Genomic DNA, 23,710 nt, shown 5'->3' with positions numbered 1-23,710 from the left:
CACTGGTGCTCCATAAATGTTAAAGATATTAAAAGGAAAAAGGTCAAACTTTATTTTCCAAGTCCATTTTGAACCAAAGGAATATTCATCTGAGGTAAGTATTAGAGCCCCAAATTCAAAATGGACCATCTGCACGTTAAAGAAAAAGTGGAGGGTGGGGGAGAGGGAATCTTATCAATAATTTGTTTATAATGCTTGAGGAAAACTCTTATAAAGCAAATAATTTGTACCTGATAGGAATTCTAAGAACAGATGCTCTGGAAGAAGAGGATGAAGGGAAAGGTGGCATTAAGATTTCAGGGGCTGCCACAAGTGGGCTCAGCTACCGACTGGATGTGAGCCTGGGTGACTGGAGGGGCAATGGCACTACTACAAGAAATCGGGGCCACAAAGAAAAGATGAGGCATAAGGTGGGACTGAGGTTTCACAAGGCAGCCAGGTAAGAGCTGTGGGCAGACAGTGAGGAGGGTGGTGAGCCAATTTGCCAGAGACAGATAGTCAGGAAAGGTAGAGAATGGAAAGTCTACCCTGCCAAGGTCAACTGTTAGAAGCACTGGTCCTGGAGTCTGGAATGCTCATAGCTGTGAAACCCTGGGCAGGTGACCTCACCTCTCCGAAGCTCCAAGGTTTTTTGCCTCCATAAAGAGCAGTAATAGCGCTCACTATAAAGATGTGTTTAGGAATTAAAGGCATTATGTATGGACAGTCCTTAGCACAGTGCTGTAAACATCCACAGGATTCGTGGAAGTGGTGACCCCTGCTACTTATTACCATTGCTTTACCTGCTGAAAAACAAGAGGATGGAAGATTCCAACATGAGGGAAAGAAAAAGGAAGGAATCAGCCAAGAAGTAAAAAGGGACAATGAGAGAGGCACAAGCGGCAAAGGGCCTCTTTGCCAAAACCCACAGAAGATAAATCATGAAGGGTGGGTCTTTAGTGTTGAGAGGTAAAAAAAAAAAAAAAAGGTAAGGACCAAGAAACAGTCACTGGATTTGGGGATCACAGAGTCAGGGATGACTGTTTTTCATCGGATGACTTTTGAAAACAAAATTTTTATACAATGAGGTCCAATTGAGGTATACTTCTTTTTTTTTTTTTTAAAGATTTTATTTATTTATTTGAGAGAGAGAATGAGAGAGAGAGAGCACATGAGAGGGGGGAGGGTCAGAAGGAGAAGCAGACTCCATGCCGAGCAGGGAGCCCGATGCGGGACTCGATCCCAGGACTCCAGGATCATGACCTGAGCCGAAGGCAGTCGCTTAACCAACTGAGCCACCCAGGCGCCCGAGGTATACTTCTATATCTGAAATAATTTGCTCCTTGAGCCCGGAGTGACCTGAATGAGAGCCTGAGAGTACTCATTCTGCACAAATACCAGAGACCAAGCATGCTTTAAATAATAGCTATGATTAAAAGAAAGGCTCTGGCTACTCTAAGAATGAGGTTCTTAGAGAAGGTGTTGGCTTTCCTTTCCCACATTTGAGATCAGCTCCTGCCAAATTCAACAATTCCACCCCGGGGCCTAACTCCTCCTTTCTACACAAAGACAATCTAGACCATTCATATGTCTTCTGGAGTTAACCATCTTGATTCTCCATTCTGCTTCTTTCTGCCTTTGGGGCTATTTCACTTCTCCTTTCCTCTTCTCAACAACGGGAGGAGGAGAAGGGAGAAGATAATCAAATAAAGACATTGTGGAATGTACTTACTCTCTTAAAAGTTGGGTAAAAATTGAAGACAGCACAAAAGAACAAAAATCTGATTTACAGAACTTTGTGCAATATGTAACTTTCAAATGCACACTGCAATTTAAAATAGGCAAGGTTCTGCTTCAAAGAAGAGAGATAAGCATCGGAGAAGTTCTGGTTTTGCTTAAATGACAAACAAGTCAGCATATGAAAATAAGAGCTTTTATGAAAGCTAAAAAGCACTTCTTTGGGGTCTGTAAAAAATAATACTAAAATTTTATCCCGTATACTCTGCACTTTCCCCCTTATATAAGGAATAGGAAATTATAATAAATTCTGAATTACAAGAGTCCTAATTAATGAGATATCGCACTTCCAGGACTTACAGGAAAAGAGTATTTTTGTGCCAGAGGTAAACCTGGCTAACATGAGATTTGGTATCATGATTCCAATTGCCCCTGGAAAAACCAAAATCAAATGCTAACATTCTTATCTTAGGAAAATCCGTTTTTAAGCTGGCATTAAGAGGTCTTAAAGAAATCCTGCCACACAAGATATCAGGTGCTCTTACCCCAAGGTGCTAATAAATCCATTTGTCGATCCTTCCGCGTACAGAGAACAAATGTCTCCAATATGCAGGAAACTAGACATCTTGTCAGACATGTCTTTCTCGAAAAGCCTAGACAAAGTAAAATATGCAACATTATTAGAGGGAAAGAAATGCTCAGAGGGGGAAAAAAAGTCACTGAGAGTTGGCTTAGCTCAATTTTCCAAAGCGCCCTACTTAAAAGTCAAATTTAAATGAGTGTGTGACAGGCAGGCACTTAAATGAGCCAAGCAAGGACATATGCAACAACATTTTTTTCCATATATCATTTATTTCAGGATATTCCAACTACAATAACGCTGGTTTCTAACACAACCACACCCAAATCCAATTCTACAAATTGAGGACCCTCGATAATGAATAGTGAATCTAAAGACTGCAGGGAAGTCAGCCAACAACTTGCAGTGATTAGGAGTTGGAAAGTCTGACTTATAAAACATTAACATACTCAATCTGCCTCAGGCAATGCGAAGGCAGAAGGAAACACCTGGTGTATAACTTGGGTCTGGCAGTGCCTGTGCTGAGGTACGAAAGCAACAAAATTAATAAAAGGAAACCTGGCAATAAATACCACAAAGCTCTAGTGGCCTTTTAAAAATTCAACAATTGGGGCGCCTGGGTGGCTCAGTCGGTTGGGCGGCTGCCTTCGGCTCAGGTCATGATCCTGGAGTCCCTGGATGGAGTCCCTCGTCGGGCTCCCTGCTCGGCGGGGAGTCTGCTTCGTCCTCTGACCCTATCCCCTCTCATGTGTTCTCTCGCTCTCAAATAAATAAATAAAATCTAAAAAAAAATTCAACAATTGTACCCACTTCATCCAAATGCTGTTTCAATTTCTTTCCTTCTCCTTCACCCAAACACTTGCAGGAGGAGAAAGGTTCTTAGCACCTGGTCCAAACCCATGTCAATGCAGGCAAGAATAATGCAGCTTAGGCCCAGTGAGAACCCCGGTCAGGAATACACATGGCTAGTTAGGGGCAGTCCTAGAAAGGGCTCTAAGTTCCAGAAAATCTCTCCACAGCCCAGAAATGATTACACACACACACACATACACACACAAGTATCAACAAAAATACTGACATGACATAGGAATAGTCTTCCTGAGGGCCATAAATATTGAGGAGTGGGAGCCAATTATAAAAAACTAATTTAATATTTACAAGCTTAATCAAAAACTAATGATGTACTGTATGGTGGCTAACCTAATTAAAAATAAATACAATAAAATAAAAAACAAGCTTAGGGGCACCTGGGTGGCTCAGTCAGTTAAATGTCTGACTTAATTTTGGCCCAGGTCACGATCTCAGGGTCTTGAGATTGAGTCCTGCATCAGGCTCCGTTTTGGGCCTAGAGCCCTCTTAAGATTCTCCCCGTCTACACCTCCCCCTCTCAAAGACATACATACATACATACATATATATATATACATAAAAATAAAAAACAAACAAACACCAGGCTCAGTGATGTGGGAAGACAGTGTGCTGGGGTGGACACCAGCTAACTCCCCATGGCTTCATCAGGCATCTGGTGTAGATGCACAGGGTAACCCAGGTCTTCCCAGGATCTCTCCTCCAAACCCAGAGCCCCTTAAACGTCTTTTCCAATGTCTTTGCTCAAGTTCCCTGGCTAGAAATCATTCACCTGCAAAGCCACAAGAGTTGTAACGGCGTGGAAAAGTATTCTCTCCTGAAATTGCTTTCTGGGCTCCAAGTTTGTTTTCTGTTAAAACTGTGCAGCAATGATCATCAGGAAAGCTAGGGAAGCATTTCTCCTATTTAGAAGGAGTGCCAGGTGCTGAAAAGGAACTGAAAATGAACCTCAGTTCATTGCTTGTGAGAATCTATAAGGAAAAACCAATTCCTCCAAACAACCCAGACCTGGCAAGAGAAAGACCATTTCACTGAACCTGAACTTATACCTAGAGAAAGGGAGCACAGGAGAACACATTCTCAAACGAAACAGTCAGCATCTGTAGACCGTGACAAATCATGTGCACACGGACAATCTGCCAGCCAAGTTCCACTCTCCAGAATCGAATCTATCATTTTGTCATTTCTTCCTAATGCCCAAAGGCAAACCAATGTTTTAAACAACATCCAAAAAAGTGGCACAAATGAAAAACACTAAGGGCATTAATATTTCCCTTATGTGCTTATACTTAAAAGACTTATCATAAAGGGTCAGGAAGTCAACACAGTTCTGGGACTGATTCTTGGAAAACAAGTTCTGTTTGATTTTGAGACACACCAAATTGGTGCGTTCACACTCTGGCCTCCCCAAAGGACGCAGGGGAGTGCTGGTACAGGACCTCAGCTCAGTCAGGAGGGCCTCGTCTAGTGTGACTAACTCTGTCCTTTGGACCATTTGGCCCCAGTGGAGACCAGGCCAGGAAGTAGCAGTGTGACCCTGGTTTTCTTAGCTTTCCTCACCACCTGGTTACCTGACTAAAAGATTCCAGGCTCTTCATGGAAAGAAGCAGACACAACTCAGTGTTCTGGAGTGATGCACTCAATATTGCCTGCAGGTGATCGCTGAAACAGATGTCTAGACACAGTGTTTCTCTAGCACAGCCCTGCAGTGTTACCATTTCTAATAATGATGACTAACCTTTATCGAGCATCATCATGCCCCCCCCCATTGTGCTAAGGCCTTTACAAATGGTCTCTTACTGAAGCCTCACGACCACCACGTGAGGCAGGTACTACTATTATTCTCATTTTATTATTGGGGAAACCAAGGTACACAGAGGTGAAGATGCCCAAGGCCAGGGTTGTAACTCAGGTCTACCTGACTCTTAAGCAGAGCTTCTCATCAACAACGACCCTTGGAACATGGGAGTAAAATGTCAACCACCCTTATTTCCTGGGTGGTAAGATTACAAAGACCTGATTTTCTGTGTTATGCCCAATTCTATTTCTTCCTTTTTCTATTTTGGTGTTTCCTCATTTTTCCACCATGGCCACATAACACTTGGATAAGTCAGAAAAAAGAAATTAATCTTCTTCCTGACCATGTTTATTAAGTAGAAAACTAAATAATAAACTTTAGCCATATTTTACATTTTTCCTAGAAAACAATCAGGACATCCCCCACAGTCAATGATCCTCAAATGGGCAATCTGCCAGAGGTCCCAATTTTAAAGAAAAAAAACAAAAATGGGGGGTAGGGGAGTGCAGTTCTTTCCCAAGGGTCTCAAGCCATAAGTCTCCTCAAAAGAGACTGGGCAAAAGCCTTCCTGGTCTGCCTGGCAGCTCTAGAGGTCTCCCCTCACCTACCATTAGTTAAGTGGAAGAAGAAGAGGAGGATAAGGGAGAGAGGGAGGAGAGGTCCTGAGGCAATCACCAGCCATCCTGGAAGGAAAAACAAAGGCCAAGAAAGTGAACAGAACAGGCCTCTGGAGCCTGAGGGGAGGAGGTGGAAAGTCAGCCAGTGTGTGATGGACCTGTCAGCAATCTTTTGGAAGACTTCCTGTTGTTCAGAACAGGGTGGGAGAACCTGTCTCTTTATCTGATCCTGGACCACTTGTGCTGGCCAACTTCTCACAGCTGGACCCAGTGCTCCCATGTTGCCCACACAGTGGCTGAGGACCCCTTAGTACAAAAACAGCCAGTGCCAACCTGCCATCTGCCTGACCCTGGGACATCAAACACTGTATCGACACCCAGGGCTCTTTGTTAATAAACTCCGAGTTGGTCCCACCACATCTATGAGAAGGGTCAGGTGGTCAGTTGCAGAGCTCCAACCTTCTCTCTGGATACAAGCTATGATTATTAGCCCAACACTGCCATCCGGCCCACTTAAACCTCTCTGCTTTTGTTTCATCTGGAAAATGAGGATAACACTTAACTATGGGGGTTGTTGTAAGGAACAGATGAAACAGTGCATGAAAAGTGCTTGGTACAGAGACTGGTAGACTTTCACTCCTCAACGCTGGCTCTTTATTATTTTTTAATGAGATGAAGTGGAATTCAGGAAGATTCTAGGGCTTCAAAATTTAAACTCAGCAAAGGAAAGGATCCTCTGTTTAAAGTTGGGTGGAGGGGGTACACCTGGGTGGCTCAGTTGGTTGAGCATCTGACTTTGGCTCAGGTCATGATCTCAGGATCCTGAGATTGAGCCCTGAGTCAGGCTCCTCATTCAGTGGGGAGCCTCACACTGCCCGCTGGCTCAGCTCCAGGTCTCTGTCCACTGAAACTGCTCCCTGAGCAATGTGTAATGAAAAGGGACATTTGACTCTACTCAAAAGAATAAAAACACAAATTCAGAGAGATCCTTGGAGAACAGAAACCAGAGGTACTGGTCCTCCAAATCTCTGGTCTCAGAATCTGTGTTGCTCTTTGCCTTTTCTACACTCTCTCTGGTCATCTTGTCCCCTCTACTGACTCCTGTGACTTCTATAATTCCTAAATCTATACCTCCTAAATCTGTACCTCATGGCCAACAACTACTGGGATTCAGCTCCTGGATACCAACAGCATCTCAATGTACCAAAAAGAATTCACCCGTCTGCCCAATCTGTTGCTCTTTCTCCCTACCCATGTCATCTACCACTGCAAAGCCTGAAGCACCTCCAGTCTTCCCTCTCCTTATCCCTGCCACAGGGCCTTTGCCCATGTTCTTCCCTATCCCACCCCCTGTCCTAGTTAAAGCAAGATCAGTTGGTCTGGGGATGTTTTGCAAACCATTTTATTCCGATCACAATGCCTAGCACATGGTAGGTGCTGGTAAATAATTTAGCAAATAATGAAGTCTGAGCATCAAATCTTACTGATCTTAAGTTTTAGTCTATCTCTTGAATCCTCCAATTCTTTTCAACTCTTCTGCCCCCACCCAAATCTCAGCCAGGATCATTTCTCAACTGGGCTGCATAAAGACTCTCTCTGAATCCTTCTTTGCCCCCTCAATCTATTCTACACATACAACCAGCATGATCTTTTTTTTTTCCCCCCAGCATGATCTTTTAGACACATACATCAGACCATGTCATGCCCCTGCTTAAAACATTCCAAAATCTCTTTGGGAGTCCTCATGATCTGGTCCTTGCCTACCTCCCCCTCCTCATCTCTATGTACTCTCTATCTGCCTTCTACACTCTGGCCATGTTGAACTTTCTCCAGATCCCCCAATGTGCTAGGTGCCTTTGGACAAGCTGTAACTGCTGCTTGACATTCTTCCCCACATGGTACCCTCATTACCCTAGGGCGCTACCACTGTCCGAAAATTGCTAACTCACTGGTTTGCTTATTAATGTGTCTTCACCACTAGACTGTCAGCCCATGAGGACAGGACAGCCGAATTCTTCTTTCCTACTGAATCCTAGTGCCTTGTACTGTGCCTAGGACATGACAAGCAGATTTGGACCCAAAGTAATTGTGTCATCTTATCTGTTACCTAAAAGAACATAAAGTATTTTTAGGTGATTGTTTTCCTAAAACTAATAAAAATCAAGTTTCTACTGTTGGAGCAAATAGAGAATAGAGCTTTGTTAGAACTTTCAATAGATTTCTATGAGAAATTTGGGAGCCAGAAAAAAAATATCTAACTTCTGTCCCTGGCAGAAAGTACCCCTACCCCACTGACCAGCCTCTGTGTGTCTAAAAAGGCTAGTAACAGAACACCTGAGTCTGAATTCCAGCTTTATGTGCTTAAGCAACTGACATAACTTTTCTGAACTTCAGCTCCATCAACCGATTAAAAGAAAAGGGGAGGAGGGAACTTTTCTTATCTCTCAGCGTCATCATGAGGGGTAAAAGAAATAATCCCCACAAAGTACTCAGCCCAATACATGGCCCTTACTAAATACTCATTTTCATATGAGACTGAAATGAAAATGTTCACTTTTCTTCCTCCAAAGCTTTCACTCACTTCTGCCCATAACTTGTCCTTCTTCTACTTGATATATGCTTCTTACTTTGTCGACACTGTTGGAAACAAATCAACACAAGTCCCAGAAAGGTTTCAATCCTCTGTAAGCCTAGGAGGTAAGTAATACTTGGACAGGTCATCCAAGGTATTGCTGCTTTTTGGCCCCCAAACTCACCAAGACCACCAGACCTCAACTCCACTCTCATTTCTAACATCAAACCAGGCCCCTGTGGGAGGAAGGGAGGGGGTGAGGTGGAAACCTGTTCAAAGAAATAATTCAATATTTAGAACCTCTTCCACTTTGGTGTTAAGAAAGGCTAAATCACAGCCTCACTGAAAAATAAGTATATTCATATTAAGCACCAGGATAGGTTTTGAATTTTTTCTTTTTGCTAAAAGCTTTGACTGTGGCAGAAAACTCACTTATTGTAATTTTTCCCATCTATTTCTCCTGTACACATTGAACTAACTGCATTATATTCGTTTTTCTAAAAAAAAAAAATCTCAATTCTCGCCTACACACAATTCAGAATTTAAAAGTTAGCAACTCCTGAAAAGAGACAAAATTAGAACATTTTCATTAACCACGAAGTTACCTAAGGTATCACGTAATCCTAGACAGGCAAGGGAGGAAATCAGAAGCTTTATTTACACCAAGTAATGGACCCCAAAGCCAAGGACCCAAATATTCTGATTGGAAGATTTTTATTGACACACAGAAGCAAGTCTCCTTTATTTAAGATGAAGCCACCTGGCCCTTGGGGCTATAATGCGGGGGGAGCCCCACTGACACTGCCCTTAAATTTGGTCCTTCTAAGCACTGGTGTCAGGAACTAAGCCCCCCCCCCCATACCTGCCCCCCTCCCCAGTGCACCGTTCTTTCCCTGATCTCCAAGCTCTCCAGCATTTGACCACCCAATTATCTGAGCTTTGACAATCTTATATACATCACTCAAGACATTCAAAATACTCCCCAGAGGCCTGGATTGTAATCATTTGCCTTTCTTAAACAGTTGGCTAGCAGGGAATAGCTCATCTATTTTTTTTTTTAATTTTTTTTTTAAAGATTTTATTTATTTATTTGAGAGAGAGAATGAGATAGCATGAGAGGGGGGAGGGTCAGAGAGAGAAGCAGACTCCCTGCTGAGCAGGGAGCCCGACGTGGGACTCGATCCCGGGACTCCAGGATCATGACCTGAGCCGAAGGCAGTCGCTTAACCAACTGAGCCACCCAGGTGCCCTAGCTCATCTATTTTTAACAGCTTCCACTTTGATGTCTTTAACACCAGATGTGATAGAACCTGAGACCAATAAAGCACTGAAACAATCTAATTTCTATTATAGGACATAACTCCATCTAAGTCCAAAAGCTACAAGGAGAACTAAGTAAGGGTTGTAGAGTAACAGCTATAAAGGGAGTTATATTTGAAGCTACTATTCTCAGACATGGAGAAGAACCCACGCTTTATTATTTTTTAATGACCCATCCCATTGTAGAACTTCTAGAATGCTTGGTTTAATCTTGCCCATCTGAAAAAGATGAACGTAAGACAAGTACCACTAGCTTCCAAGTTTTCAGTGTCCTTTGCAATTCAGGAGGTGCTTTAGCTGGGAAGCAATTTTTCTTTTTCTTTTTTCTTTTTATCCCCAGAAACAGCTTAAATGCATCCCCATGCATATATTTCTAAACAAAATCCAGACTTAGGGATAATCAATTACATCCTGCTACCTAAGCCTTCAACTTCTCCATCTCTTACCTGTTCCATACCACCACCCACCTTTTAAATAACCTAGCTATCCTATAAGCTAGCGGCTCTCAGTGACACCCCAACACCCTTTCAGAGGTTCTTCAAAGTCCTAACTATTTTCATAACACCAGCACTCTATTTACCTTTTCACTCCATCTCTCAACATGACAATGGAGTTTTCCAGAGGCTGCAGGACATGTGAGGTCTCAAAGACTGAAGGCAGAAACAGGTATGTGATGTGACTCCAGCTATCTTCCATTAAGCCAGATGGCCAACAATTTGCAATAATGTAAAACAGTGCCACTCTCTAATTTTTTGTCTTGTTTTGGAAAATACAGCTGTTGTTCATTTTTAAAAAATGTTACTGGGGCGCCTGAGTGGCTCAGTAGGTAAACCCTTGGTTTCAGCTCAGGTCACAGTCTCCAGGTCTTGAGTTCAAACCCCACATCGGGCTCTGCGCTGGGTGTGGAGACTGCTTAAGATTCTCCCTCTCCCTCCACGCTTCCCCCCGCCCTTAAAAAAAAATGTTACCGCATTAATGTGTGATTGGCTTATTTTTTTGTGTTGTCTCAGTATTCATTTTCTCAGTGTTAAATTCTAACGAGATAAATACAGATTGTTATAACTCATATCAACTGAAGTTTTGGGGTCCTCAGTAATTTCTAAGCATGTCAAGAGTTCCTGAGACCCAAAAGTTTGAAAAATGCTACTATAAATTTTAAGTTTTGGGTCGGCACTGGCTGTGTACTTAGGACTCATACTGCATTAATATGAAAAATTGGACAAGATTAAAATACAAAACATACAACATGCAGGACTTTAGAGAGGATCCCCTGATTTGAAACCGCCTTTTTATTCAGCACATTCATTGAATACCTACTACGTGCTATCCCTGGACCAGGTGTGCAGGATATAAATAAAAAGAAGACAGTCAAGGTCCCTGTTCCCATGATGCCTATATTCTCATGAGGCAGAGAGAGAGTTTGTTTACAGGCAAGACAAATCGGGTAGTGTTAAGTACTAGGCAGAGAATTGAAACTGGATGATATGACCATGTGACAACTTTTGTCTAGTCAGAGTGTGCAAGTTGAGATATTTAAGCTAAGACCTGAAAGTCAAGACAGAGGCAGTCATGCAAAAAAAAATCAGGTGGAAGAGCATTTTAGGCAGAGCCAACAGCTAGTACAAAGACCCTACGGCAGAAAAGAACTTGGCAAGTTTGAGAAACAGACAGCCAGCCACAACGTCTGGAGCATTAATGGGAAACGAAGAAAGTGCAGGGTAAGGTCAGAGAAGAGAGAAACCAGGGCCAGTGGGACTTCCCAAGTGAGGGTAAACAGTCTGCCTTTTATTCTAAGTGTGACAGGAAGTTTATAACCTTGACCAAGTTTCTTACTCTTTCTGGAACTCAGTTTCCTCATCTGCAGAATGGGGATCATGAGAGCTTGCCTCATAAAGTTGTGTTGAGGATTAAATGTGTAAAAGAAAATAATGGGCTTACTTAGCACATAGGAAGTAAAACACTGCAAACACTTTTGTTTGCTGTGATTATTCTTATTGGCTAATTTGTTGTATTTTCAACTCTCGTGAATACTAAACTTACTAAACTTTTGAGGGCTTACCATTAGTTGAGGATTAACCCTATCAACCAGTAAGTTCACACGATGAATGGATATAGACAAGGGACACACTGTGAGACGTATTTATCTGAATTTATCAGTGCCAACTCCAGCAGACTGTTCTCCCCACTATTCCCAATAAGACCCAGGCCCCCAAAGAACAGCCAGGTGAAGAATGAATGACTGAATCCCACCTTCATAGCCCCCTCTGGGTCTACCCTTCAGTCAGTAAGTTTTGCCACTTGGCCTCAAAGTACAGTGCACTTGGAAAGTTATTCTTCCACTAAAAAATGTAGCCAGTGGAAATCCATCAGTCTTCTCTGTTCTTTCTTGGCGTAGCCACATCACCTCCACCTCCTAAAAAACAGAGGGCCTTTGCCAAAGACTTAGTGCTGGTTTTATTGCTGCTTGCTTTAAAAATGATTGTTGAAAAAGAATAAAACCAAAAGGCTTCCTTTAAAGCTAGGCAGCAAAGAGAGGGGAGGGCTCGTGCACGAAGACTTAAAAGCACCTGGAGATTCAGGAGGCCATCGGCAGCTGGTCCCCCCAAAACATGGGTGAGACCTGGAGGCCACAGCTGCCACCAAACAAAAAAGCCGCACTTCACTTTCAGGGCAAGCAGCCCCCCAAGGGCAAAGCCAGGCAAACCACAAGGCCTTTCAGAGGGAAAACAAGAATATGCATGGAAAAAGGAAGAGTTGCCCGCATTTGATGGATCTCCTGGCTGGAGGCCAAGGACACTCCTTCTAGAGGAGCACAAGCCTCCTTAAGATGCCCTCGCCCAGGTACATATATGGTAATATGGCTGTAAATACAGGGAAGAGAAAACCTATTACATTTGCAGATGACTCTTCCAAGACAAGGAAAGAGGTTCTCTCTTTACAACCATCTCTGCTTCTGTGACTAGGTACTCTCACGGTTAATTTTGGAACTTCCTTTGAGCAGACTCTTGACAATATCATCTTTATTGTGAAACGAAGATGAGCAACACTGTATTTTTGAGTTGGCCACCCGGGGCCGGCAGCTTCCCTCTCCCCACCCTCATACACATTTATGTGCAGCCCCCTCCTTGCCTTCTTGTTCAATTAGCAGTTGATCAGATTGTCCTCAGAAATGCAGTGTGTCCCCATCAAGGGATAATTTATTCTACTGCAAAAAGCGCTTCTCGCGGAGGATAGAAATATTGCATTCTGCTTTCGTTTTCAGACAGTCCCAAAGGAAGTCACCAACTCAGAAGTTTCAACTTTAAGCAGGGCCCTCTATGACCATCTCAGAAACAGCAGTTGTAAACCTGTAGTTCAAGGCAATTCTCTAGTTTAAATGTTGCTCATTAGACACACAAGAGATACACACACATACACACACAAAGATAAACCTACTTGCCTTTTCACAAACATGTCTACTAAATAACCTATTCTCCAAACAGGTACATCATCTACATGGTTATTTTAGAAAAAAGATGTCAATTCTGACGTGTGCTCTCGTGTTTCCTGTTCTCCAAGGCCAACATAAGAGAAGCCAATCAAAAGCTCAAAGTTGCCAGTCAGAAAATTTTATATTTGGTGGGTAGAGATCATCTAGCTAAAATTCCTCATTTTATAAGTGGAAAGAGCAAACAACAACAAAAAAACCTGAATGACTTCTTGTAGGCCACACAGCCATGTACTGGCCAAAGCTAATAGACTACATACAAGGCTCTAGAAACCAAAGCCAGTACTTGGGGCATGAGGGGGAGGGGGAGTGGTATTTATTTTATTAAAACATTAAAGTCAGACCCAGTCTGAAGAGACACCCCTCTGTTCACAACCTGAACCACAAAAAAACAAAACAAAACAAAACAAACAAAAAAAACCCAGCAAATCAAATTAGGTTAACATCCTCAGAGAGCAAGAAAAGTCTCAGTCTGGGAAAATCACTGTAGGACAGGGTTTCTCAACCTCAGGGCTGTTTGACATTTGGAGGCAGATAATTTCTTGTTGTGGAGGACGCATCCTATGTATCGCAGGATGTTTAGCAGCATCCCTGACCTCTACCGACTAGATGCCAGGAGTACCCACTCTCCCTCGGTTGTGACAAAAAAGTCTCCAGACATTGCCAAAAGTCCCTGCAGGGCAAAATCACCCCACCACTTGAGAACCACTCCTCTAGGACAGAGGCTTTGTTTTGTTTTAACTTCTAAGACTTCTTGCAAGCATGTATATTCTACAACTTGGCAGCAACGACCCAAAGCAGGTATTTTTATACCTATTCTACAGAGGAGGAAACAGAAGCACAGATGTAACCTGTTTTGCCCACACCCAAGAGGCAGTCAACACTGATGTCTGGAGTCCCCATCCTGCGGTTCGGCAGGGCAGTACCATTACAACCTGAGAGCAGCTTCGTTTCACTACCTGATCATTACCTCCACTCCCTTTTATTAACACTCAACAATTTCCCACACCTCAGGCCCTCCAAAGAACTGTTCTGAGCAACATCTCCCAAGCTATCAAAAGGAGCTGCATGACACATGTCCGCACGGCCCTCACTCCGCTTTCCACAGCAAAAGGGGCTTTTCAAAGCAAACCACCAATTCAAGAAATATTTAATTAAATATTAGATTCTTCTGACAAGCAGCCTACATACTTCAAAGGGAAACAAAACATGGAGATAAGTAACTTCATTCGACAAATGTTTGGTGGACACTTAACTATTTGTCAGGTGCATTTGTAGGTTAAAAATCAAAAAGGCCCGGGAGGAAAAGACATATAAAGTGCTGGGGAGTTTCAAATCACAAATATTTTCAAATGATCAGGAAAGGCTTTCCAGAAGAGGAAGGAGGCATTCAGGTTGGGAAAAGAAGTATTTGGCAAGGTGGGTACAGATGGGGTGAGTATGGGGACAGCAGGGCAGAAAGCATGTGGGCAAAGACACAGAAGCAGACATGGTCACACACACAAATGCACCAGGGCAAATCCATGAACGTCCCTAAGTCTAGGTGTTGTGTCAGCTTTTTCTATTCAGAAATATGCACACGGTAACGTTTTGAAACTTTTTCTGCAAAACAAAAATCACTTCCCAGACAAAGCTCCTCCTGAAATGCAAACAAACAAGGAGCTTGGAGGTTAGTGATGTTTTTTCTTATGTCCATCTTTTTCTGATGAGCAACATTCTATCAAGCAGTCCACAAGTTCTGCTAATTGGAAGGGTCATGAAACATTATAAAACCTAAGTTGCTGAAAGTGTCTGACAACATCATGTTAAAATGCAGCCTTGTCCATATCTGGGACTTCCCAACCTTAAGTAGGTTCTACATGTACCGTTTGGTTTCTACCTCTATCTGAAACTGCCAATAAGAGAGTCCCCAAATGAAAGCATGAAAGTTCCCATTCTTGTCAAAGAGAGTCCTGCCAGGCCTACATGCTCACCTCCAGTGGGTGACTTCGCCTATCTTTCCACTTCACTGAAAATGAAAAGCCTGCTAGGGGCAAGTACAAAGGTCAGTTTTGACAGGTGAGAGCCAGCCAGGAAAAAATAACCATAAAAACAAGGCAAGTACTGAAAAGGCACAGGGGGTTCACTGTAGAAGTTCTCATACTTTCGAGTGTACATGAATCCCATGGGGATTGTGCTAAAAGGCAGGTTCTGATTCAGCGGGTCTGGGGTGGCTCAGAGTCTACATTTCTAACAAGCTCACTGTTGAAGCCCGTGATGCTAGTCTGATGACCACAAATGGAGGAATAAAGACGTAAAACAATGTTTCTCAAACTTTGGACTGCAACCCACAGTAAGAAATACACTATACTTACAACCCAGTGTTCACTGTGTGTGTGTGAGAGACAAAGAATTGGGGGATGGGAGAGTTTGTGGCAATGTACACAGTTCCTTCCAAGTATCCATACAATATGCTTTGACATTCTCTAGTCCCTTCTACTTCATTAAAAAACCGCTGATGGAGGCCCACTACACTGATTTCAGGACCTCATAATGGGTTGTCATACAGTATAAAAACATGGATGCAGAACAAGAATAACAAGAACAACATGCCTGCTCATCTGGGGAGTACTACTGTATTAAGACACCAGTATACTAAGGTTATAACTGATACCAAAGTGAAAAGTTTTGAGTACATTAAGAATCCTTTTTTAAAAGGAAAAGATGTGTTGACTACGTTTTGGAAATACTTTCATTGAAAGCATTCAGGTTTTAAGTTTCCTTCATTTTGCTTTGTTTTCTGACCCGTATGAGGAGAACAAGAATACCTATCTGACCCTGAGAAGAGGTCTCTAAACACCATTTCCCACTCAAAAGAACTATGGCTCCTTGGAGAAAAGGCTGATTCCAGGTCTGGGACAAGAAATATAGAAGATGAGCCTGGAACACTCATATCAAAATCAAGAAAGCTATCAAAGACTACTAGGGTTGTGTTTTTGGAGCCAATTTGAATAGCCTTTCTCTTGCTGAGCAAAAATGGGCACTCTGATCATCAAGAAGGTAAGCAACACAAAGAGAAACATATAAAATATGTTTAAATGCACCACTTCATAAAGATACTAACCAAAAAAAAATACCAATTGGTCATCTTAGTACAAGGGTTTCTAACCAGTAGCACAGCTAGTACTGTGAAATGGATAATTCTGTGTTGTGGAAGGGCTAATCGATGTATTGTAGGCTATTTATCAGCATCTCCAGCCTCTAGCCATTGGATGCCAGGAGCACCCTCTTCCTAGTTGCGACCACCAAAAATGTCCCCAGATATGCCCAGTGTCACCACACTGACAACCACCGCCATGTATCATGGTAGGGTATCAACTTGTTATTTTTGAAAACTGGTAAAATACAAAAAGAAATTTAAGTACAGATCTTGTCTTTCTTTACATGAACTACATACCCCAGGAAACAAAAAACTTAGTGGAGGGAAATTTCTTTTTACAAAACAGTTCAGCTAATGAATGAAGAAAGAAAAATAGGAGTTTCATAAGTCCAAATGAACTAATGGATTAAGGAAATGAGCATCAATGTTTGCTAATATCACAAGAAGACATACCCACACATATCACACACTCCCCTGAATAAAGTTCAAAAAAATAGAAGTGCCCCCCCCAAAAAACCCTGATTCTGATCAAGCCTCTACATTTAACAACCAGATATGATATATACAGGGAACAGAGGAACATGTTCAACTATACCACACTGACACAGTGAGCAAAATCTTAACTATGTGAAAATAGATCACCCAATTTCTTCAGTAACGACCATAAAATGCATGGGGGGAAAAGAGGTGTAGAGGAAACATACAGATTAAAAGACACATCAACCATTTGTAATGTATTGACCTTATTTGGATCCTAATTCAAACAAACTGTTAAATATCCATATATATTATTATTGCATGTACCTAGATACATATATCATATGCATGTGTGTGTATACATGCACTTACATATGTTGGAAGGAACTGAGAACACAGGCTCAATTAAAAAATTTGTCTTTTTTCCCTTGAGATGGGTAAGAATACTATTTTTTTTTTTAATCCCAATACTAGAGATACATACTAAAAGACAGATGAACTGGTATGCCTGGTATTTGTTTCCAACTCACCCAAGAGGAGAGAGTATATCAGAATACAGGTGAACGCAGAATAGTCATGGATTGATAACTGTGCAGGGTGGGTGAATGAGCAAAGAGGGGTTCGTTATACTAAGATCTCACTATTAGACGTATTTCAAATTTTCTATAGTGAAGTTTTCCTTTTAAGGTCAAACAAACAGAAAAGAGTACCTGGCCCTAACTACCTCACAGAATTAGGTTACCCTGAAGAAGAAATAAGAAATCCTGTATTGAAATGAATGATTACTAGGCTTCATCCCTGTAATAAGACAGCTAACTTTTGAAGAGTGCTTTACCTTCCATTCACTTTTCTTTAAAAAACAGTATAAACTGAATGAGAAAACCTGGATTCTATGATGGTGATGAAATCTGAGTAAGTTTTTTTTTACCCTAGTGATTCCATACATGTCACCACTCAAATGCAATCCCATCAAACGTACAGACACCTTCAGAAAAATGAAGACACAGATGTCTATTAACAAGAATAGAGGTTCAGGATCGAGTGCAAACAGCAAGGTACCAAACTTGAAGTACTGTATGAGTCCTTTTTTATGAAATTTAAATGTACATGGAGGAGTCTGGAACCCTCACCTTGGATGGTGGGATTGGGGGTGACTGGTTCGGTTTTGCTGCTTATCTTTATTTCCTATTGTTTTACTTTAATTGAATATGCTTATCTTATGCAATTAAGTAACAACATGTATGTACATTATAAATTTGTACACACGAAGGGGTCCACTTCACTCATCAGAGAGAATCGCTTATGTGGAACTTTGTATCCCCCAAGGACAATGCTAGAGAGCTGAGCATGAGTTCTCCTTGTGTAATTTTGTAAAATGAGACCTGACAGACAAGGGTGGTAGCAAAGTACACAAAGTCTGTGTTGAAGAAAAACCACCGGGAATATCATTAGGTTCTTAAAATTCATTATCCAAACCAAAAGAATATTCCCTTCCTACTAAAGTGGGTTACAATCCCAGATAAGCCATGTGATTAATGAGACAGTCTAGAAATCTGGGTTTGACCCCCAAACAAGTTCCAATCTGGTAGGTGATCTTGCCAGCCTCGCGAGTCTCTTCAGAAAGGACAATGTAGCTCAAAGATGCGGAGAACCACACTAAGAGTTCTGAGACAGTTAAGAAATCCTCAGGGAAATAAATTATGGCTTACCTGAAAACACCGGGCTCCTGCAGGATCTGATCCTGACTCCCTCTACCACCTGAACGCCTAGCACTCTCCCTCAGCTGCAACCAACTTGGCCTCCTGACCTTTCCCTAACCTGTTGTACCTGCTCCCATCTCAGGGCCTTAGCACTTTCTGCTCTAGCCCTTTGGAATGTCCTCCTCCACCAGGTAATTATACAGGCTAACCTCTCACTTCCTTCAGCTCTCTGCTCAGACGCACCCTATTAGAGAGCCCTTCCCTGATTCCAGATCCCCTCCCGAGTACTCCTCTCTCCCCTTTACATTGTTTTGTTGTCATTTCTTTACTGTGGTAAAATATACAAACACAAGATAAAATGTGCCATTTTAATCATTTTTAAGTGTAAAATTCATTGGCATTAACTTCATTCACAGAGTTGAGCTACCAACACTACCATCCCTTTCCAGAATTCTTTCATCTTCCCCAGATGAAACTCTGTACCCATTAAACAAACTTCGCATTTCCCAGCCCCTGGCAAGCACCATTCTACTTGTCCTCTTTATGTATGGCTTATTTCACTTAGCATAATGTTTCCAACCTTCACCCGTCTTGTAACGTGGATAACAATTCCATTCCTTTTTAAGGCTGAATAATATTCTTTTATATGGACATACCACTTTTTGTTTATCCATTCATCTGTCAGTGGACACTTGGGTTGTTTCCACCTTTTGGCTACTGTAAATAATGCTGCTTATGAACATGAATGTAAAAATATCAGTTAAGTCCCTGCTTTCAATTCTTTTGGTTATATACCCAGAAGTGGAATTGCTGGATCATTTGGTAATTCTGTTTAGTTTTTTGAGGAACTGCCATATTGTCTTCTGCAGTGACTGCACCATTTTACATTCCCACCAACAGGACACAAGAGTTCCACTTTCTCCAGATCCTCACCAACATTTGTTATTGCCTGTTCCCCTTTACTTGGATTTTTTTTTTTTATCTGTAGCACTTGCTACCTGTTATACAACAATATTTGCTTATTTGTAATGCCTACTTCCCCCCAACTAGGATTTAAGCCTCTTGGGAACAGGAATTTCACTGTTGTATGCCCAGCACTTAGAACATATCCCAGCACATAGTAGGTGCTCAAGTAATTGTTGAAGGAATAAACACTTGGATAATAACAAATTTAGCAGGTATTAGACATTCATAAAGAGATTTATCACACCAAATGCCTTAAACTGTGTGCAGCTGAGGGAAGACCCTAGCCATAGTTCAATAGGAGGAACAGCTCCACAAGTGATGGTTTTAGTGGTGTTTTCAGCTTATGCTCGTTAGCAATAAACTCAGAACCAGAGACACTATAAAAATTGGTTGGAATCATAAAAATTATGTCATTCATGTCACTGACTTCAAGCTTTAACTGATTTCATCCAAAGAGCGTTGAAAAGCTTAAAACAGCAAAAGTAAACTAAAAAATTGCATGCATTTCCAGTTAATAAAGAGCCTGCAAATGCAATGTGTTTTATTTCAAAAGATCAAACCCAACAGTAAACAAGATGCGACATTGGCCTTGTGTAAACTCCTTAATTAGATGTATCCAAGGACAGCTTGACCTAGAAACCTAACTTCAGCCCTATTTTTGTTGTTGTTGTTTTCTGTTATTCATATTTGGCGTTTGTTGTTTCATTTTGGTTATTTAACAGCTGCTTGTCAAGAACTCAGAATTTCCATGAGTTCATTATAAATGAGCTAAAGAGCCATGCAACTTTTTTTGCCTAGAAGTCAGCTAGTTGTATACCATTGGATCAGAAGTTTCATTTCTATCTCTAATACCCTGGTCTTCCCTACTTGAAAATATTTTGAGGACAAAGGCAAGAGATTTATCTTGTTGGGTACATCTTCCCTTTCTTCTAAGCAACCTTTCCATCTCTCATTCCTAAAGAAAAGATGCCAATTCCCTCCAAAAGGCAACCACTTTGTTTAAAAATGGGTAATACTATTGTCAACCCCCAACAATTTCATGGGTCTCAAAGTAGAGGCCAGGAGTCATTCATTTAGAGCATGAAGAAGTTTCCCTGCCTGGTAAGAAGGAAATCTTGATAGTATATTCTGTTCTGATTTGAATTATTTAAAGAACAGACTGTACTTTCAACACACACACACATGCATGCATGCATGCACACACAAGAAAAAAAAAGAAATGAAAAAGTGTTCTGCACAACCGGCCATAAACCAAACTGAAGAGTATATGAAAAGATACCGATACTTCACAGTTTAGACTCACTGCAATTTAAACTATCAAATTATTCAGACTGAGAAATATCTGATTCTTTTAACCTCCTCAGATGCCTTGATGTAGATGATCAAGATGGATTTCAGTTATGAGATGAACCTAATGCTGGACTTAGACAATGTTCCTCGTGGTATGGTTTGGTTTCGCTTACTCTCCTCATTCAGGCTTTCAGCATACAGCTTTCTAAGTCAGTATAACCTCTAATACCTTCTCAAATAGCCACAGTCTTATCCCTACATCTACAGCTACATCATTTCCTTCTTAAATCAAGGTAAATGTTATTATTCATTCATCACTGGTGGGACATAAGCAAGAGGTATTTCATTAACAGAAATAAGTTTACCATTTTTCCTAGCTTCTCCCTTCACCTCTTCCCCCTAGCTTAAATGCATTTGTGGAACACAATACAGTCCCACAACCTGGAGTTACACCTTGCTTCCACTGTGCACCAGCTACTGGGCAAGTGTTCTTACTCTCTACACCTCAGCTTCTTCACCTGTACCTGACTCACTTTCTGTGATATATGGCTCTGGACCTGGCTTCCAAGTACTTCATGTGTCAGTATTATTTTTAGTAACAAGTTGGAGAAGAGTCTATGGATCAGTTTCTCCTGGTCTGCAGCTTACTCAAAAGAGGGGAACTTAACCCTTTCCTTGGCCTTTTGAGTGCCCAAGTAGCCATGAAAGTCAAGAGAACTCCAAGAACGAACTACATCCCACACATCCAAAGGCTTCCCACTCCACCAGCACTCCTAAGGATCTTATCAACAGGAAACAAAAGCACTATACTACTATAATGAAGTGTCTGCCTTTTATTTTCTAATTTAAAAAGCCCAAAGATTGTAGCCCAGGGAACAGCTAAATATTTAGAATGTTAAAGAAGTTACTAAGACCCGGTCCTCCACCCGTTACCCTGTTGTCTACCCTGTTCCTGGCCATTTCGGAAGAAAAAACTTGTGATGGCCAAATCCTCAGCAATGAAGATGTATATACAGCTGTTAAAACCTCTCTTTCTTAAAGTGCAGTCTGACCATTTGGTGCGGGTGGACAGGAGCTGCTTGTCTTTACAGATAAATGCTGCCCCCACAATAAGCACCTAAACAAGAGGGACTCAGATTCCTTGACATTCAGGCGGCTTCAAGTCAAGGACTGGATGCTACTCTCTCATGCTTCAAAAACTAACTTCCCTTTTTATAGTACTAATTCTTTCAAATTGCCAGCAACCACTTTCATTTCTTGCAATCCAACCTACTCTGATTAAACACATGTTACAGCAAGAAAAAAAGTGACTATTTTTGAAAGACAGAGGCAGTTAATTTTTGCTTACATATCTTGGCAGATGAAATGTACTGCATCCTTCAGAATTTAAATCATCAGCACGCTGCCAGGCACCAATGGGCATTCCTTTTATTGCTCCATTTAATGGCTTTTTCCCCTCCTCTCATAAACCTTCAGGCTGCTTTAAGTCTGAGCCTTCGCCAAAAGTGATAGGCAGGACTGCCCCCTGGATCTCAAATGCTCCCTAAAGCTCTCACAGAAGGCAGTGACAAATTTTGGCACTAAGCCCCGGAGTTTGCTTTTCTTTTCTACTCCTAATCTCCATGGCTCTTTAGAGAGGACATAAAATACACTTAAAACAAAAACTCATTATTGACTACAGCTCTCAGGCTTCACACTCACCTGACCGAGGTCAGGCACTCTGTTGCCAAAACCCGCCAGCTGTGCGAATCCTGCTCCTCTGTAGTCCGCTCCTAAGTATTCAGAAAGAAAGAAAACTGAGTATAAGACTACAAAGGCGGGCCCCTAACAGAAATGCTTCAAATTGCAAACTTCCACCTTCTTTAGCCTCCTTCCTGGACAGACCCCCTCCTCCACCCTCCCCAAACAAGACAGGAAGGCTGGAGGGATCAGTTGGACAACGACTACAGGTAACTTTGCTTACTTATTTCCAGTATGTAACTGACAAGTGAGACTAGGCACGCAAAAACTTGGAACGTGCCGGGGGAGCTGGAACTAAGGGTAGTGTTTGGCAGATCCCAAAGCACTTGTTTCCCGGAGCCTAGGCCAAGTGTCCGAAGCCCGCATCCTCATTGGGCGTGAGCTTCGTCCATACCTCATCCCTCACCTCTCCCCGGGTTTTCTTCCGTTTTTCAAAACCCTCCCCACTGGGGCCCCCCCACATGCATTTTTCTCTCAACCAGGCAGCTCGAGGGAGGGCTACTTTTAAAAGATTGTTTCCTTGAGCGGACTCACATATGACACCCCCACATCCCCCCCCCCAAAAAAAACCATTTCCTGCAGCTGCTGCAACAGTTTCCAAGTTGGGGGAATGCCATTCCAGTCCAGAATGGGTAGCCCTCAAGGCCAGTCACTGGAATCGGTAATTTTTTTTAGCCTCAAATGAACACCCCCAAAATGCCCTCAGTTAAAAGAACCCCCAAACGTATGCAAGTGCATGCAAATCCACCAAGAACTCCCAGAGAGCGGGGCAAAAACTTCGGCGCCCGGGGAGGACAGTACCAACTCCCCACGCCCTCTGCCCGGCCCCAGCCGCTACCTTGGTGCCCGGGAGCCACGCCGGTTTGGGGGAGCAGGGCGAGGAGAGGGGTTAGCAGCCGCTGGGTAATCCCATGTCCGCGAAGAGGGAGCTCGTTCCGTTAGGATGGAAACGGAACACCCACACCTCCTCTCTGCGTGCGCTTTCTCTCTCTCCACCCTCTGCCTCCTCCTCCTCCACCACCACCTCCTCCTCCTCTCCTCCCACCCCAGCGAGCTTGAGGAAACGCTTCAGCAGCACATCCACATGGTTACTGCACTTTGAAGCGGCTCCTGGCGGCTTATATAGGCCGGGAAGCTCCCTGGGCAATGTAGTCCGAGTCCGAGGTCGCGGCAGCGCCTGGGGCTGCGGGGAAGGACTACGAGTCCCAGAATCCCCTGGGCTCCGGGCTGGGCTCTAAATAGAAGCGCGCGGGGACGGGGAGGGGCGTCCTGCGGGGCGTCCGGGCTTCGAATCTGGCTTCTTGCAGGGAGCTGGCAGGGCTTGGAGCCGGCGACCCAAAGCCACCCCTGGGGGGCGCCCCCAACCCTTGGGGACGCTCCTCCTCCGGCTGCCCCCCTTCACGTGAATCCAGGTGTCTCTGGGAGAGGGGGGCGGGGAGCA

General features: G+C 42.7%; 1 protein-coding gene across 4 annotated transcripts in view; it reads right to left on the bottom strand.

Annotated features, from left to right (window-relative positions):
• Positions 1 to 23,292, bottom strand: part of ITPR1 (inositol 1,4,5-trisphosphate receptor type 1) — a 326,205-nt gene extending 302,913 nt beyond the window's left edge. For all 4 annotated transcript variants that reach the window (XM_081821132.1, XM_081821136.1, XM_081821141.1 and 1 more), the window contains exons 1-3: positions 23,108 to 23,292; positions 22,231 to 22,301; positions 2,262 to 2,369 (exon numbers count right to left, since the gene is read on the bottom strand). In XM_081821132.1, the coding sequence (XP_081677258.1) occupies positions 2,262 to 2,353 (92 nt within the window). In that variant the 5' untranslated portion in view covers positions 2,354 to 2,369; positions 22,231 to 22,301; positions 23,108 to 23,292. The remainder of the gene's footprint in view (positions 1 to 2,261; positions 2,370 to 22,230; positions 22,302 to 23,107) is intronic.
• Positions 23,293 to 23,710: the final 418 nt, after the last annotated feature.

Source organism: Leptonychotes weddellii, chromosome 1, assembly GCF_054177405.1.
Source record: "Leptonychotes weddellii isolate Sample4059 chromosome 1, ASM5417740v2, whole genome shotgun sequence".
NCBI classification, from domain to species: domain Eukaryota; kingdom Metazoa; phylum Chordata; class Mammalia; order Carnivora; family Phocidae; genus Leptonychotes; species Leptonychotes weddellii.
The sequence above is the reverse complement of the archived record's forward strand: the minus strand, read 5'-3'. Positions and strand labels throughout refer to the sequence as shown.